Source organism: Lissotriton helveticus, chromosome 7 (assembly GCF_964261635.1).
Source record: "Lissotriton helveticus chromosome 7, aLisHel1.1, whole genome shotgun sequence".
Classification (NCBI taxonomy): domain Eukaryota; kingdom Metazoa; phylum Chordata; class Amphibia; order Caudata; family Salamandridae; genus Lissotriton; species Lissotriton helveticus.
In genome coordinates this window covers 1424883116-1424900329 of record NC_136068.1, presented here as the reverse complement: position 1 = coordinate 1424900329, position 17214 = coordinate 1424883116, and the positions used below count along the sequence as shown (strand labels likewise).

The following is a 17214-nucleotide window of genomic DNA, read 5'->3' as shown; positions in this document are numbered from 1 at the left end:
ATTGAATTGTCATTTGTCAACATTTTCACAAAACCTCCCTTTTCCACCAAATTACAGAAAATGCAGGCAGACTAAGTGGGAAGAAGAAAGGATCTTCCTTCCAGACAGTGTCTGCACTTTTCAGGGTAAATATCCATGCTAAACTTTTGTTTCGCTTTGATTTATATTCTTATTGTTTTGCCGTGTACTCATATCTTGATTTTTTTAGGAAAACCTGAACAAATTGATGACAAATTTGAGAATAACTCGACCACATTTTGTTCGCTGTTTGATTCCCAATGAGACCAAAACCCCAGGTAAAACACTCTGGAAATGCCTGCATTTTTGTGTTTTGTTTAGCTGTATTACACTTGACATTAATTTCATGTAACATATCCATATTTCAGGAGACATGGACAACTATCTTGTTATGCACCAGTTACGTTGCAATGGTGTTTTGGAAGGCATACGAATATGCCGGAAGGGATTCCCTAGCAGAATCCTCTATGGAGATTTCAAACAAAGGTACTCCTTCTTGTGGGCAGAGAGAAAGATTTTTTTATTTTATTCTATTTTTATTAAAAAATAAATAGTGCATTATAAACAAAAGAACTGATTGATCTCCTGCAAAAAACGAAGAAGGTCATTAATTACAAATGCATCTAGCGACCCCATGCACCAGTCCATCTGTATACGCCATGTTTCAAAGAAGGGGTTTGTGATACTTCAGATTTCCCATATGTCTAATTTTTCCACCTTGAGACCATGGGGCAGATTTTCTAAAAATAGTGCAACGCAGCACAGTACCCAAAGTTGCTCACATGCTTTTCTGCTAGTGGGAGAGAGCAGCCCAGGGTCATATAGACGAAGGGCTATCTTTAGATCTCGATGGATGGAGTACTCTGTCACAAGCGTGACGGATATCCCGTCCGATGTATTATGATCTCCATAGGATATAATGTATTCCCCTCCGCCAAGATCTAAATCAGGCGGTAAGTTATGGTTCTGATACTTTCTTTCCCAATGCTGGCGCACTAACGGGCTGCCTAGTGCCACTTAAACACTTTTGCACATAATGCAAAAGTGTGCGTGATGCCTAGAAAATATTTTGTACTGGAAGAGCACCCTATAGTAAATACAATGCACAGAAAAAGTTTAAAAGTTTTCACACACTGGATGTGTGCTGTACTATACAACACATATGCATGCATGGAACATTAGGAGAAAATAAATGATTTCTCCTACTTAGTGCCTACCTTAAGCAGGCATTATTTTAGGTGCAAAACGCTGTCTAACAATTTTATTGGATGGTCTTTGAACAAATACCATGGGTGGTAATGCGGTAACACCAAAGTGCCACCCCTGGGATACCCTCTTCGCTCACAGTAGTGCAAAGCATTTTACTTTAAGAGCTTTGTATTGGAAAGTAAATACTTTATCAAGATTTTGCATTCGTTTGTGTAATTTTTGTGCAAACTGGCAATGGGAGTCATAATTATTTCAACAATTTCTATACAGCACAAATATTAAATAATGGAATTAATTATTCAGACGATCAAATGGAAAAAGACTCCTCTTTATAATCATATTTTGTAAAGGCAATACGTATTGAAAAAAAAAATACATGCATTTAAAAAAATTATTTATTACTGATTCACTAAATGTAAATATCTGTATTTTGAATTGGATTTTAATTGATTTGGCTGAAAAATAACACTTTCATTTTACGCTTGGATATAACAGGTACAAAGTGTTAAACCCTACTGCAATCCCTGATAAAAAGTTTATTGACAGCAGAAAGGCGTGTGAAAAGCTCCTGAGATCCATTGACATCGACCACACTCAGTATAAATTTGGCCATACAAAGGCAAGTGTTACCTATGATGCCGATTTTCCGGTCACTAGTTTACTTTGCATGGCTTTTAGTTTCATAGCTTAAAAACATAATTTGTATCATTTTCTAGAGCGCGACCAAGATCAATTGCATTATTTAAACACCCATTAAACAACATTTTTACTTTTGTACTGTGAAACTGGTTTGCCAGTTTTCTCTCCCATGGATACACACACAAACAAACACCCCCCAACCCACATATTCACCCCAACAGCAGGGTCAATAACAATGCAAGCATTGCAGATTTTTCTGTTGATTAAGTTCCACTGTATTCAGCATCAATATGAGCCGTGGGCCGTGTAGGTAAGAGCGGTGCAGCGGTGGGGCCAGTTGTGGGGGGATTTCGACATACGATGAGGGAAAATTAAATAATTAATTAATGTGCCCTCCTAGTCGTCTATCGAAATCCCCACACACCCAGCCCCACCGTCCCACCGCTCTTACCTGCACGGGCCGCGGCTGATCAATAAGCATTGAGAATTAAATTAAGCCGTGAGCCCAAGCTACCCTCTAACTCACAGAACTGGTAGCGCCAATGGAGAAGTGGTGCTCCAAGCAGCAATTCCATAAGCATACCCAACAGGAACAGTAAACATGCAGCAAACAAGTCTTTGCAACACCGAGGAACAGGTGCAAAGCTGAAGCAGCAGTGCAAGCTTTCTGTTTCCTAAAATATCTCTGAATTCTCAAATTGGATTTGCGGTTCTCCCCCCATAGCAGTGACACTGCAGGGCATCCTTCAGAGGAGTGAGCGAGCGACGATCAATGCAAGTAAGAGTAGGGACTGCAGGACTCCCACACAGGAGTGAGGGAGGCTTTAGAACATTTGCACCAGCAGAGAGGTTGGCTGCAGAGGCCACACATCATGGGGGAGAGGTGCATGGAGCAAAAGTGCTGTTGGAGGAGGGGCTGCAAGGGACACATTGACGAAAGTGTTACCGCAAGAAGGAGGGCTGCAGGGGATTCACTGGTGGGAGAGGAGCTTCAGTGATGAGAGTATAAGGGGCTTGCTGCTGAAAGAGGAACTGTATCAAGAGGGCTCACTGCTAGGAGATGCTTTGAGGATCCTTGCTCAATAGAAAAGGACTGATGGACTATGGAGGCACTTTTGCTTCTGATAGAGAGGCTACAGTGAGTACAGTGGGTCTCAGTGATCGGAGTGACTGGCGTGGGGTTCACGGCTGTGAAACAGGCTTCAGGAGCTTTTGACATATGTCAAGTATGAAGGAGGCCTCACTGGTGACCGAGAGGCTGCAGGAGACTCTCGCTTCTAGGAGAGAGATTTTAACAAGGAGAGATCTTCATTGCTGGGTTACGGTCTACAGAAATGATGCCTGCACGATACCTGCAAAACATGCAGTTATGTTATGTTATGTTAATTTATTTCTTCTATAGCGCTCGGCTACTCCAGGGAGCATCCCGGCGCTTTGGCGAAGAGTATCAGCAGGTAGAACAACAAACAATAACAGCTAGAACACAGACAGAAAGAAGAGAAAAACTATTTAGTAAAAAGCCACGTTTTTAGGCCCTTCCTAAATACAAGAAGGCTGGTAGCCTGTCTCAGGGACAGTGGTAGTTCGTTCCAAGCCTTCGGGGCCAGGTAACGAAACGCCCGACCTCCCATTCTTACACGCCTAATGGTAGGAACTGACATCTTGGACAAGCAGGATGACCTCAAGGTCCTGCTGGGTCGATACAAGGAAAGGCGTTTCCCAATATACTTCGGGCCTATACCATGTAGAGCTTTGAAAGCCAGAGTCAGGCTTTTAAAGAGAATCCTCTTTGAAGTAGGTAACCAATGCAAGGTATTCAGTAAAGCAGTGGCGCCTGCTCTTCTCGGGAGTCCATAGATGGCTCGGGCTGCTGAGTTCTGTACTACTTGCAAACGGGTCAAGAGGTATTTTGGTAGACCCAAAAAAAGAGCGTTTGCGTAGTCCAGTCGTGATCCAATCAGGGCCTGAACAATTGTTTTCCTGTGATGGAGTGACACTAAGGGAAGAAATTTTCTCAGCATCCGTAGAATGCCGAAACACTTTCCTGAAAGGCACGAAATGTGTGGCCCGAAAGACAGTTCACTGTCCACTATCACTCCCAGGTTCTTGGCCTTAAAAGACACAGTAAAGGGGCCCTCCACCTTTCAGGTAGCACCCCATTAATCCGCCAATGGGAGAAGTCATATAGCATACTCATGAGGGAGGTGAGGTTATTTAAAAAAAATGAGGGCATCAATCAAGGAAAAACTCAATCAGAGACTTGATTATAGAGGCCCAAGTGTGTGGCGAGTGACCACAGGTCTCACAGGGAACAATGCACCTTGAGGTTGTGTACAGGAAGAGTGGGTAGGCAACTCAGTGGGCCTGTTGATCTAGTATTAGGACTAATTTAATTTATGCTCCTTCTGATCAGGGGTGTAGGTCTGCTGCGTGGTGTGAAAACCATTGCAACGTTGGTGGAAATTTGTGGCTCTAAAATTTTCAGGTCTGGGTTTTCAGACTTATTGTGTCTAAAACACTTAGAGTTGGCTTTGGGTAGTCTCCTTTAAACCACTTTGTTGAACAGCAACGTTCAGTCATTGACCTGAGACTTTGTCCATCATGTCTTAGTGCAGCCAAGTGCAGTATTGCTATCTCACCTTATGCTATTGGCTGTTTGGATGGATCCTTCAACTTCCAATTGTGTGCATAAATAGTTTACATCTACAAAACCTCCCAGTTGGCTCCATTATGCTTGTTCTGTTTCCACTTTTGTGTCTACTCCATCTTGCTCGTTCCCATCTCCCCGCATTGTGTCGCTCTCCTCTTTCTTGTACCATTTGTATCGTTCTTTTCTGCCCACTGCTACTCATCACTTTTGCCCATCATTGCCTTCCACTTGTCTTCACTGCTCTTCAATTCTTTCCCAGTCCTGTCTCTCCTTCCGGTCTGTTGTTCTTCCCCTATCTTCGCTTGTGCACAGCTCCCTAGGCTATTGTTCTACTTCTGTCATGTCAACCCTGCCTTTTGTTGCACGATATTTGGCTGCCTTGCTCTCCCATCCGCTCTTGCTCTCCCTATCATAACTTCCTGTTCGGATCCCTTCTCACCTGTTCTTCCTCATTATTCCCCATTGTGGGTGCCATCCCTTAAACAATCTCTGGCTCTTCCCCTATTCCGTTCTGAGTTTGAAAATCTGGCACATCTATTATATTATTTCTCCTAAACATCGAAAGAAATAGTGATTGTGAGCTCCAAAACGTTTGCATTTCACTTCACTTGAATAGTAGCAACAATTTGTTTAATTGTTTAATTGCTTAATGCTCCACGTTGACAACCAAATACTTTGGTCCCTGGGTTCCTCTAGTAAGCCCAGTCCCTAGCTAGTTAAATGTCTGTTAATATGTAAATTTGCAGCATAGTCAATTTTCAGTATGAAGGACAATTTTAGATAAAGGAAAAATGCATAGAGGTACTATAGAACACAGATATTACAATGACTGAGTGGATTTTATTTTATCGAAGTGTGCATCAGGAAATAAATTACTTGTTTTGATATGGGGTGAGTTTATTAATGACAGTTGTCAGATGGAGAACACTAGAAATGATTTTCTTCCATAGCACGACAAACCCTCTACACTATATTCCAATGTGTATCTGGAGGAAATCCGGCTCCGTGTGGGCACCTTGGATTTTTTTTTACATTTTATGGAGCCTATCAATTTTGGGTGCCACAGTGTGTGTATGCTATCTTAAACTGTAATTTTATTTGGTTCATTTAACATTCCATGAAAGCAATTGTGGATGCCCCAATAACTGCCTTTGGCATGGCAGTTAAAGTAGCATTTGTGATACAACTAGCACACCACCCCACACATACGGCAAATAAGATGATTTCAGAAAGCACCATACTTCTCTAGCCGGACTGCTGTTTAACACCTTCGACGCTGATGACGAGCTCAGCTCGTCATGAGGTACACCTCTCCTACGCTCATGACGAGCTGAGCTCGTCATGAACGCATAGGTTGCCGTTTGCGGTTAGCGCACAGCGGAAATATGCGCCGCATCGATGAGGTTTTAAAAGCACTGCATTGTCACAAGTAAAGTGCATTTGCAACGCATGAAAATCTATTTTAGCTAAGTCAGCCCTAAAGTATGCCTTGTAAGCCTGTGGGGCTGAGAGCTTAATATATACAAATTGGGCATACTAGATATTGGGTAAAGTATGCCCTCACAATGAACAATCACACAAAGCTGGTTTTACTATGTAGATTAAGCGTTTACGGGAAAAGGCCTAGGGCCAGATGTAGGTCGGCAAATACCGGTCGGTAACGGCCGATTAAGGCCGTTACCGACCGGTATTTGCTAATGGAGATGTAGGGGCCTTAAAACATACAGAATCGGTATATTTACCGATTCGGTAAATTTACAGATTCTGGAAAATACCGAATCAGTAAATTTACCGAATCGGTAAATCCAGATGTAGGTGGCATTGAAAACAGTGCCACAGGCCATTACCGATTCGTTATTTACCATGAAATTCTATTGCATGGTAAATAACGAATACCTGTGTACATGCACATCTGTGCCCTAAGGGCATGTATGTGTGTCACATGGCACACAAGACAAAATCAGGGGTGCAACAGGGTTTCAAAGTGACACCCTGTCACCCTTGCAAAATCGGTAATTTTACCGAATCGGTATTTACCGATTCGGTAATTGACAGCCCATAGGAATCGATGGCAATTACCGAATCGGTAAATACCGATTCGGTAATTACCGAATCATACAGATTTGGTAAAAATTACCGAATTTGTACCTACATCTGATTTACCGAATCTAGAATACCAAATCGGTAAAATTCGGTATTCTAGAGTCGGTAAATCAGATTTACCTACATCTCGGCCCTAGTTACAAATACAAACACATTTTAATTTCTAAGCATTGGAAAATGCTAGAGCATAATTAAAAGTCAATTTTTGCATAGTTTAAAACATCTAAATCAAAGGCGAAAGTAGATTTTGATAATGTTGGTGGGAAAGTAACTTTAATAAATTGTAGTTTGTGCTGCCTTAAAATAAACTTCTTTGGAACCTGTTTGTCCCTCAGCCCTGCTCCGAAGACTCAACACACATTCTTGGATAAATTGCTTATGACTGCCTTCCTAGAAGACACCCACATATCTTATGGGCGGGGTGGTTGTTTCAGTCAGTTGTCACTTAGCAAGGATTAATCAGCTGGGAGGGTGCCAGGTCCAGGTGACAGAGAAAAGGGTAACTATTTGTACCTCTATCAATGACTTTGAAATGCCAAATGGTGCTATCAGAAACTTCAACCACTGATTCTCAGAGTCACTCTAGAGTTTCTGTCTCCAACCCAAGCAAGAGGGAAAACCATCTCTATCACTGACAGAGGGAGGGCACCTCATGTCCACAGGGAAGTGGATATGGGAAGGGACATAATGTCTGCAGATGGAGCATGGCTGGGGCCATCTTGGTTGAATGACTCAGGGAAGGTTTTTAGAAAATGGAGAAATGAGGTGCTGGAAAGGATTGAGTGCAGTGAGTTCTACAGTCATGGACTAGTGCACAGAATCATACTGGAACATCCTCACTACCTCCTCAGAAAATGCTTAGACCTGAGTATCTTTGGAATCCAGAATAATTCCACTCAAGTATTCAGCCTCAGTTTGACCACAGTGTATCTGACTTTGAGAGACCCTTGCTGGCTTATTATTCCTGGTTTGTACCGCTTGAGGATTATGAGCTTCAAAAAGCACATTAAGTCCCAAGGTCAGAATGTTAACCTGTGCGACCTGCTTAGATTATCTAAACCTTGATTCTGCTTGGTGGACCTAAAGTTGATTGGATACCCAGTTTGCCTCCGATCTGAAAACCCACATAAACACAAGTTTGATGAGATTGTGTTTTGTAGCACTAACCACCATCCATATTTTCTGGGGCAAGGGATGTGTGTTGTTAGAGTGCTATATGTAGAAGTCCTTTACAACAAATTAGTAGGTAAACTCTACTCCGCTTTCCCTCAATAGAAATGCTCTAAATCTCCTCTCATATACATCAGAAAATAGGTTTTCACTGCTGTTGCCAAGGGTCACAGTCTGTTGATCCATATAAATCTATAACTGTCTTTTAAATCACTCAGCACAGTGAATTGCTTAAATACCAGGGTTCACATGCTGTAGTAGGTATGACCACATTATCCAGGTTTACATCATTCCTGAGTCAGACTAGACTCCTGCCTATGCAGTATAATTGCCATTGATTATGCAGTCTAAGCTGAACATTCTCATTGATCTAGTTTAATATTGATGTGGTCCTACTAACTCACACCTGGGCAGCAAATTATATTGGATATTACATGTATATGAATGACACCCAGATCTTAATGAAATTTGAGAAAACATTGACTCCCGAGCCGAGTAACAAAGTACTTCATGGATGTCTATCATTCAGTAAAGCTCACCTGGCTTTGCTGTAACCGTCAAGAAACTGATACTAGAGAATGCATTTGGGCACAATTGATTATTCACACTTGCTTTAATCTTGCCAGATTGAATGTGTACACCCCCAGACTAGTCATAATTTCAGTGGCCACAGGTAGGAGTCAGTGACGGGGGGACAGAGAAAGGTGTGGGGGTTAGGAAATAAAAAGTTTTTGAAACTTACCTGATCGTCGCCACCTCCAGCCGCCTCCTCTCTGCCAGGAACAGAAAGCACCCAAGCTTCCAGACAACCCTGCCAATTACAACTCTGCTGCCAGTAGCATCGTGATTGGTCTGAGCTCTGTGGTTCGGTGCTCAGACAGGGTCTGGGGGTCTGGGCATGTTCTCCACCCAGGCTGTAATGCAGCCTGAGTGGGGAATATGCAAAGTGCGCATGATTGTTTGGCTGGCTGGAGACGGCCGGCCAAACAGTCATATGCACTTTAGGTACAGCAATAGCCACTCCTCCTCCCTCTGGGTCAAGGTGCCCAGCCCTGCTCTAACCTGGCGGCAACGGGAATGCATAAAATAAAACGATAATACCTTCCGTTATTACCAATTTATTTTTTATTGCACTGCTTCAAAGCAGTGAGGCGATGCTTCCCCTTCTCAGCAGAGGAGACGCCACCGCATCATTTTGTTTTAAATTGTTGTCAGCATTAAGCCATAACAATGACGACAATTTAGAAAAAAAATCATATATACATTTCGTATACCAGTGTTCATCACTTATAGATCAGCATGCAGCGTTACAAAGGGTCTTTGTAAACTTAATTTTGTAAATCATTTGTTCTTTAGATCTCAAAATCGTAAACATAAAAAATAGCAAAATGACTCAGTCCTGAATAGACTTGATATTCCTACTCTCTACAAAATATTGAACAATATGAATAGAAGACAAGCAGAAACGCATAGTACTGATGTAAGTACTATTTCGCAGAAATAACAAAATGATTACTTGTCTATTTTCAAAAACACATTGAGATGGTGCAAATAATGTCACACAATATAAAACATTAAAATGTAGACGCACCCTTATAACGACACATACATGCCTCATTTCCAGATAGGGTGACCAACCGTCCGTAAATTTCACGGACAGTCCGTAACTTCGGCCGTCTGTCTGTTGTCCGTGAAGGATTCTTTAACGGACGCCATTTGTCCGTCATTTTAACAGGGCACCGGTTGCCTCACCCTAAAGCCGGCACAGCTTGCACCCACCTCCCTTCTTCACTCCGATGCTGCACCAAAGCTCCTAAGATACTCAGCAGCATTGGAGAGGCACAGCGGGAAGGCAACCCTCACACCTCCAGCCCTTGATGACCTGTTAAGAGGTGCTTGAAGGTGACTGAGAGGGAGGGGCTGCAGGTTCAGGAGCAGCGACATCTATTCACATGCAAACAGCCCTGAATGCATCATTTCTCTGCTATTTAGAGGGGGGCTCACACATTCCATTTCTACCCAGGGCCCCAAACATCCTAGACTCGGCCAGATTACACCCCTGATTACACCGAGGCAGCACCAGGTTCTCTTCACCGAGCTTAATTACTGTCACTAAATTGTAAGCAAACCTCGGTTCTTCAAACATGCAGTCTATAATGTAATACAATAAAGAAATGGCACAATCGCACCCACACTGATTAACAAAGTATGGAGGACAATCAGTTCAATCAGTTCTCTTGGAGTATCTCCTGTAAGTACTGTACATCACAGTGGGGGATGGCATTTTGGACAGAGAGCCTGTCTTCTCGTTGTCTTGTGTAGGAGGGGGCGAGGTGCCCAAGATGATACTAGAATACTGCATGCCCACCCCTGTGCCCACCCTGGTGGATCCTGTTCCCTCTCCTGTGATGGCTCCTGCCCTCCCCTCAGTGATGGCTCCTGTCCCCCCCATGTGGTGGCTCCAGTCCACCCCCCGCCTGTGATGGCTCCTGTCCCCCTATGTTGTGGCTCCAGTCCACCCCCGCCTGTGATGGCTCTTGTCCCCCCCCTGTGGTGGATCCTGTCTCCACCCTGGGTGGCTTCTGTCCGTGTCCTGGAACGGCCCCCTGTAGCGAGGGTGAAGTTCTTGATGGGCCTCTTCTCAAAATTAATATGGAAAGGTAGGCGAGTAAGTAAGTGAAGGGATGGGTGAATTAGTGAAAGGGTGAAAGGGTGAATGGATGAATGAAAGATTGAATAAATGGCTAATGAGAGAGGGTGGATGGATTGATGAGTGAGGGGAAGGATGGAGAGAAAATGTAAAATAGCTGGATGTATGGGTGGAAGGGTAGCTGGATGATGGATGAGGGGAAGGATGATGGATGAGGAGAAGGATGGATGGATGGACGGATGGATGGATGGAGGGGAAGGATGGATGGATGAGGGGAAGGATAAATGGATGGGATGGATGGATGGGTGAGGGGAAGGATGGATGGATGAGGGGAAGGATGGATGGATGAGGGGATGGATGAGGGGGAGGAAGGATGGATGGATGAGGGGATGGATGGATGGATGAGGGGATGGAGGGAGGGGAAGGATGGATGGATGGATGGGTGAAAGGATGAATGGATGATGAGGGGAAGGGTGGATGGATGGATGATGAGGGGGTGGGTGAAAGGATGGATGGATGGATGATGAGGGAATGGATGGATGATGAGGGGGTGGGTGAAAGGATGGATGGATGATGAGGGGAATGATGGATGGATGGCTGATGAGTGGGTGGGTAGAAGGATGGATGGATGGATGATGAGGGAAAAGGATGGATGATGAGGGAAAAGGATGTATGGATGATGAGGGGAAGGATGGATGTATGATGAGGGGAAGTACGGATGGATGGATGGATGGATGGATAATGGGTGGGTGAAAGGTTGGATGGATGGAGAGTGGGTGGGTGAAAGGATGGATGGATGGATGGATGATGAGGGAAAAGGATGGATGGATGATGAGGGAAAAGGATGGATGGATGATGAGGGGAAGGATGGATGGATGATGAGGGGATGGATGGATGGATGATGGGTGGGTGAAAGGATGGATGGATGGAGAGTGCGTGGGTAGAAGGATGGATGGATGATGAGGGGAAGGATGGATGGATGATGAGTGGGTGGGTGAAAGGATGGATGATGAGTGGGTGGGTGAAAGGATGGATGATGAGTGGGTGGGTAAAAGGATGGATGATGAGTGGGTGGGTGAAAGGATGGATGGATGAGTGGGTGGGTGGATGGTTGGGTGGATGATGGGTGGGTAGGTGGATGAGTGAAGTGATGGATGGATTTATGGATTAATAAGTGCAAGGGTGAATGAATGGACGTATGAGTGAAAGGGTGGATGTAAGGATGGATGAGTGAGTGAAAGGGAGGGTAGATGGACAAAAGGATGAATAGATGTGTGAAGGAGTGAAATGATGGATGAGTGATAGGGTCAATGGATGGATTCATGAGTGGATGAGTAGATGGATGGATGGGTGGGTGGATGGATGGAAGGAAGGATGGCTAAGTGAAAGGGTCGATGGATAGAGAAAGGGAGGATGGATTGATGACTAAAAGAGTGGATGGGTGGAAGGATTAGTAAGTGAAAGGATGGCTGGATTGGTGAAAGGGTAAATGTCTGAATGAATGAGTGAATGGATGGATGGGATGAAGAGTAGATGGATAAGTGTACAGATGGATAGGGTGAAAGGGTGGATGGATGGATGGATAATGGAGGATGAGTGAAAGGATGAATGAGGGGATGGATGAAGGGATGGATGAGTGAAATGATAGATGGAAGGATACATGATGGATAGGTTTGCAAATGGTTGAATATGTTTGGAAATGGCTGGGCTTACTTATATATTATTGCGCGACCTCTGATGTGTCTGTAAAACGTACCTATTGTCCTGAAGTTTTGTCCTGAATTTTGACCTCCTGTCCTGAATTTGTGTCCTGAATTTTGACCCATTGTCCTGAATTTTTACACTCACCGTCCTGAATTTGCACCAATGACAGTTGGTCACCCTATTTCCAGATAGTCCTCCCGCCAGACTATGTGCATTTGCAATCAAGAAGTCCCCGTTATCCAGGGCACAGGCATTCTGCAGCACACATAGAAAGATGAAAATGCCTTTAATTATTATTTTTGTGCAAGAAGGTTTCCCTTCCTACCCAAAAACAATCATCCCCTCAGGGCAGGCACCCTTGCAAAATGATGCAAGGGTGTCTGTGCTGACACACAGCTGCTGTTTGTGCGCTGGAGTAGGGGAGAAGGACAGGAATGCACTGTATTTTGTAGATATGGCGCTTTCCGGACCTTTTATTTTGATGTAGGAAGGCTTACTGCACTGCCATGCATCTAAATCTTGTAAATGAGGCCCTAAAAGTTTATGTGTGCAACCCTCTGCTAAGCTTGGCACAGAGCAGTCAGACTAAACTAAAGAGGCGATGTGTAAATTATTTATACACACACATACACACACACACACTGTAACGGAGTGAAAACACCACAAAGTACTCCACACTAGTTTAGAAAATAACCAATATTTATTTGAGTAAAACAAGACCAAAATGACATAAATTCAGCATACACAAGTCAAGTTATGAATTTTTCAAGATTAAATCAAAATGCAGTTCTTAGAAGTCAATAGCTCCAGCTGGGACTATCTGGTCGCGCTTGACCGAGGCAAATCCAAACGTTCGGTCCAATAGCAATGGAGCGCAGGACGGATACAGGAATCACGCAGACCCACTGACAGTACCTTGGACACGTTGTTGCTCGGGGACAATGTGTTGAAATACGAAGGTGATATGTCGATGTCAAAAGCGATGTGCGTTGGTTCCAAGGTGTGTCGACGTTGAACTGCTGGGGAGAAGGCGATGTGTCGGTTAGAAGCCACGCCGAGTCAGGAATGCATCGGAGTTGGTACAGGGCATTGCAGACGTTGGCAATGCATTGTCCCAGACTCACACAGCATCTGCGGTTCAGGGGCATGAGTCGGCAAAGTCGAGGTCAAGCTGTGTCCACAGCTTTGATGCAGGCAGCGGCAATGCATCGATTTCACAGGGAATGTGCCAGCTCCAATGGGCACTTCAGGGATGATGCATTGGTTTATTTGGTTGCAGCACCGAACACTCCATTCTAAGGGCCCATGACTTGATTTGGCACCACTTGTCAAAGTAGGACTCCCGGCAGAGGGGTCTAGGTGCTGGTAGCAAGATGCAGGTGAATCTTTTGATATCCCTGGAACTTCAGAAACAGGAGGGAATCCCAAACAAGCCCTTGAAGAGACTATAGATATGCAGGATGTAGATAGTAAAGTCCAACCCTCTCACTCCCATCCATGGAGCGGCAGGCAGCAGGCCAACACAGCAAAGCAAGCAGCAAAGTGGCAGTCCCTCCTGGCAGGACAATAGCTCTTCTTCCTGGCAAAATGTCCTCAGTACAAAAATGTTCTGAGCATATGTTGTCAGAGGTCCAGTTCTTATACCCATTTTAGCCTTTGATGTAGAGAGACTTCAAAGAAAGGTATTTGTTTTAAACAAGAACCTGCTCCTGACGCACTATTGGGGGTATGGAACTCTTTGTTTGAGGACAGGCACAGCCCTATTCAGGTGCAAGTATCAGCACCTCCCTCTCACTCTAGCTCAGAAAGACCCAAGCCTGGTGATGGACCATCAGGATATGCAGGGCACACCTCTCTCTTTGTGTGTGTGACTGTCTAGAGGGAATGCGCAAATCCCAGCTGTCATCCAACCTAGACGTGTATTCTAGGGACATGCAGAGGCACAGAATGGTTAACGTAAGAAATGCCAACTTTCTAAAAGAGACATTTTCAGGTCTGCAATTTTAAAACCAACTTCATCAAAAGATGTGTTTTTAAATTGTGAGTCCAGAGACACCAAACTGCAATCGGAGAGATCGGCCTTCCTCTATAATGAAAAACAAATTTAGCAATTTTTTACTACCAGGACATGTAAAACTTCAAAGTACTTGTCGCACCTTTTAAATACACTGCACCTTGCCCATGGAGCTATCTAGGGCCTACCTTAATGGTGACTTCTACGTAGTAAAAGGGAAAGTTTGAGCCTGGCATGTAGGTGAACTTGAAAGGTCGACATGGCAGTTTAAAATTGCACTCAAAGGCTCTGCAGTGGCAGGACTGAGACAGGTTTGAAGGGCTACTCATGTGGGTGGCCAATCAGTGCTACATGCCCACTAGTAGCATTTGATTTACAGGCCCTGGGAACATGTAGTGCCCTGTACTATGTAAGGACTTATTAGTAAATCAAACATGCCAATCATGGAGAAACCAAATGCCATTACCTTTTAGACACAGAGCACCCGCACTTTAGCACTGGTCAGCAGTGAAAAGGTGCCCTGTGTCCTAAAACTAGCAAAACTGGAGTTGAGCACACATTCAAAACAAGAGGTTAGAAGGCAATAAGGCAGGGGGAATCACTCCAAACAATGCCAGGTCTAACAATGCAGATGACAAAGGGCTTTTCACTGATCCTTGCATGAGAGACCCTTTCTATCAACGGCTCAATGTTTTTGGGAGAAGGGAAAGTAGGAGGGTCTGCTCATGAAAACGGTCAAATTGTTTAGGAGCAGATTCCCTCACATAATTACCAAAATAATGTGTTATTGTTTTGATCACTCAAGGATTTTTTGTGTTCAGGGATGTGATAGCTGAAACTGAGTTTACTTTCTTCCTTTTCCTAACAGGCAGCTGGAGAACCTTATGCACATCATCAATTCATGATATGTCAATGCTAGTCAAGTCAGGGCTTAGCACCACATTTTTCTTATGATTCATAATAGTTACCTCTTGTGTTTGTATTTACTGTGAGGTATTTACTAGCTTCACCCTCAAACCTAGAGATTATGTAGTTGTTTTGTCTTTGTTGATCTTCACAGTTATATTTTAGCCCTTGTCTTAGCTCTAGTTATGTGCATACTCTTCATTGGTTGATTCTATCCTCCTTTGATGGATCACCACCTGTCTCAGAATAGGGCTCTGGGTTAACCTCTAACTCCGTATTTATGACATGGTGTATTTACTCCAAGTGCTGCTGTCCCGTACGCTTATTCTATTCATGCTTTTCGTAGAGGCACTCCCAATGCACAGACTCCCAAATCGCCTGCTGGCTGCACCAGATCTGCCTCACCCCTCGGTTGGCCAACTCTAAAGCCATCAGTCATATGTAATTATGTTGAATGGTGTTCTCACCTCCTTTGCTAGAGGTCCCCCTTCAACCACAGACCTACTGTCTCCTTGTTCATCAATAGCTCTCTTGTGGTGGAGGGTATGAAGGGTGGGAAATAAAAATGAAAAGCAAAGAAGCAAAGAAGGAATAAAACAAGAAAAAAAGGAAAAGAAAGAACAAGAAAGAAAGAAAAAAGAAAGACAAAGTGAAAAAGACAGACGTAGCTCAGCCAGGGGGCTCTCTAATGCCTGGGATGCACTTTAGCCATGTCCACTCGGGTACGACACAGGGTTCAGCCGTACTTAGTGCACCTTGTTATAGATGTCTCTGGTACAGAAATCTAAGGCTATGGCTAAGATAGAGTGATAAAAAAATGATGCACTATTAAACAATATATTTTTAACAATGTATGTTCAGCAAGGGCTAGCTGAAGCCATGTGCCAATACCGTAGTATGTGCATTAGTGGCTGCAGTGACTCTAAGGTAGAGGAGCATATGTTTGAGCAAGGTATTATGTGATAATAGGTGAGTAAAGCTCTAGATCACTCTGGCTCACTGCTTCACTATGTCAAGATTTAATGCAAAAAGAGAGATATAAATCCATTTCCTATTTCAAAACGGCCACGACGGTAGGGGCACCAAATATTTTTGAAGGTCCCAGGCTGCTGTCTGTTCCGTTCAGCTCTTCAGTGCTCCTTCAGTACTCCTTCTGTGTTCTTTCAGGGTTTATGTCCCCTACCAAAACTCCTAGCTATGGCTCCATCTCTAGCTCAACAACCCAACCCAACAGCACCACAGCACCACAGCACCACAGACCCAGGGAGCCGAGGGACTCCACTGTCAGCGTACGTGGCACACGAGGCAGCATCTCTCCCACAAGTGTGGTCACAGGCACCCCTTGCTGCTTTTAAGAGTGCAGCCTTGACAACAGCAGCCTCTAGCACACCAAGAGGGCCAAGAGGGTGCAGGGTCCATGTGGACATAGAGGCACAGATTTGGATTGATTAAGTCAATCCACACGTACTCTCCCACCACACTACATGCCATAAGCTCATTGCCACAGACTCTGGTTCCTTCACTGGCGTTCTTGTCAGACATATGTCTCATCAGTGCAATCTCTGTGAGTGACACAACCTTCACCCAGTCTAGTCTAGAAGTCTCGTACCCAAAGGGTCCTGTTGAACAGAGACCTTACCTTCACATTCCAAGTAAATGCAGTTATCAAGAATGCATCCTAGCAAATTAATTATGGTTCTTGCAGTGGTCTACTGGTTTGACTACAATTCATTCTAACTATATCTTACAAGATTTTAAAGATCTCAGAACCATGCAGCTTGGCTCAATTTTCAGCCTCACTTTTCAAGACAACATCATCTCCATCTTCAAACCACTGCATTGGCAGATCACAAGATGGAAAATCCCAAAATGAAGCGGTCTGTCTAATATTTTGCTAAAAGACAGCAACCTATGGCAGCAAACTATAGAGGCCTTCACTAACTCCCAGTACCGGAAAGAATCAAATGCATGGTACTGTAGATTTCTTACACATGCGCTAAAGGATCTGCCCCAACATACCTTAAAGCCATGATAAAGAAATTCCAACTATTTCAACTACCTCCACAGACAAAATCCTTCTAGAAATACCAAGATCAATAGACAATATTTGCAGTGCCGGCACTCTCCATTTGGAATGAACTTCCATCAGTG

At 44.0% G+C, this 17214-nt stretch overlaps 1 protein-coding gene across 1 annotated transcript in view; it reads left to right on the top strand.

Annotated features, from left to right (window-relative positions):
• LOC144770330 (myosin-1-like) overlaps window positions 1-17214 on the top strand; it is a 266975-nt gene that overhangs the window by 159250 nt on the left and 90511 nt on the right. Inside the window, exons 16-19 of the mRNA XM_078654762.1 lie at window positions 58-125; window positions 209-296; window positions 387-504; window positions 1723-1846. Of these exons, the coding sequence (XP_078510888.1) occupies window positions 58-125; window positions 209-296; window positions 387-504; window positions 1723-1846 (398 nt within the window). The remainder of the gene's footprint in view (window positions 1-57; window positions 126-208; window positions 297-386; window positions 505-1722; window positions 1847-17214) is intronic.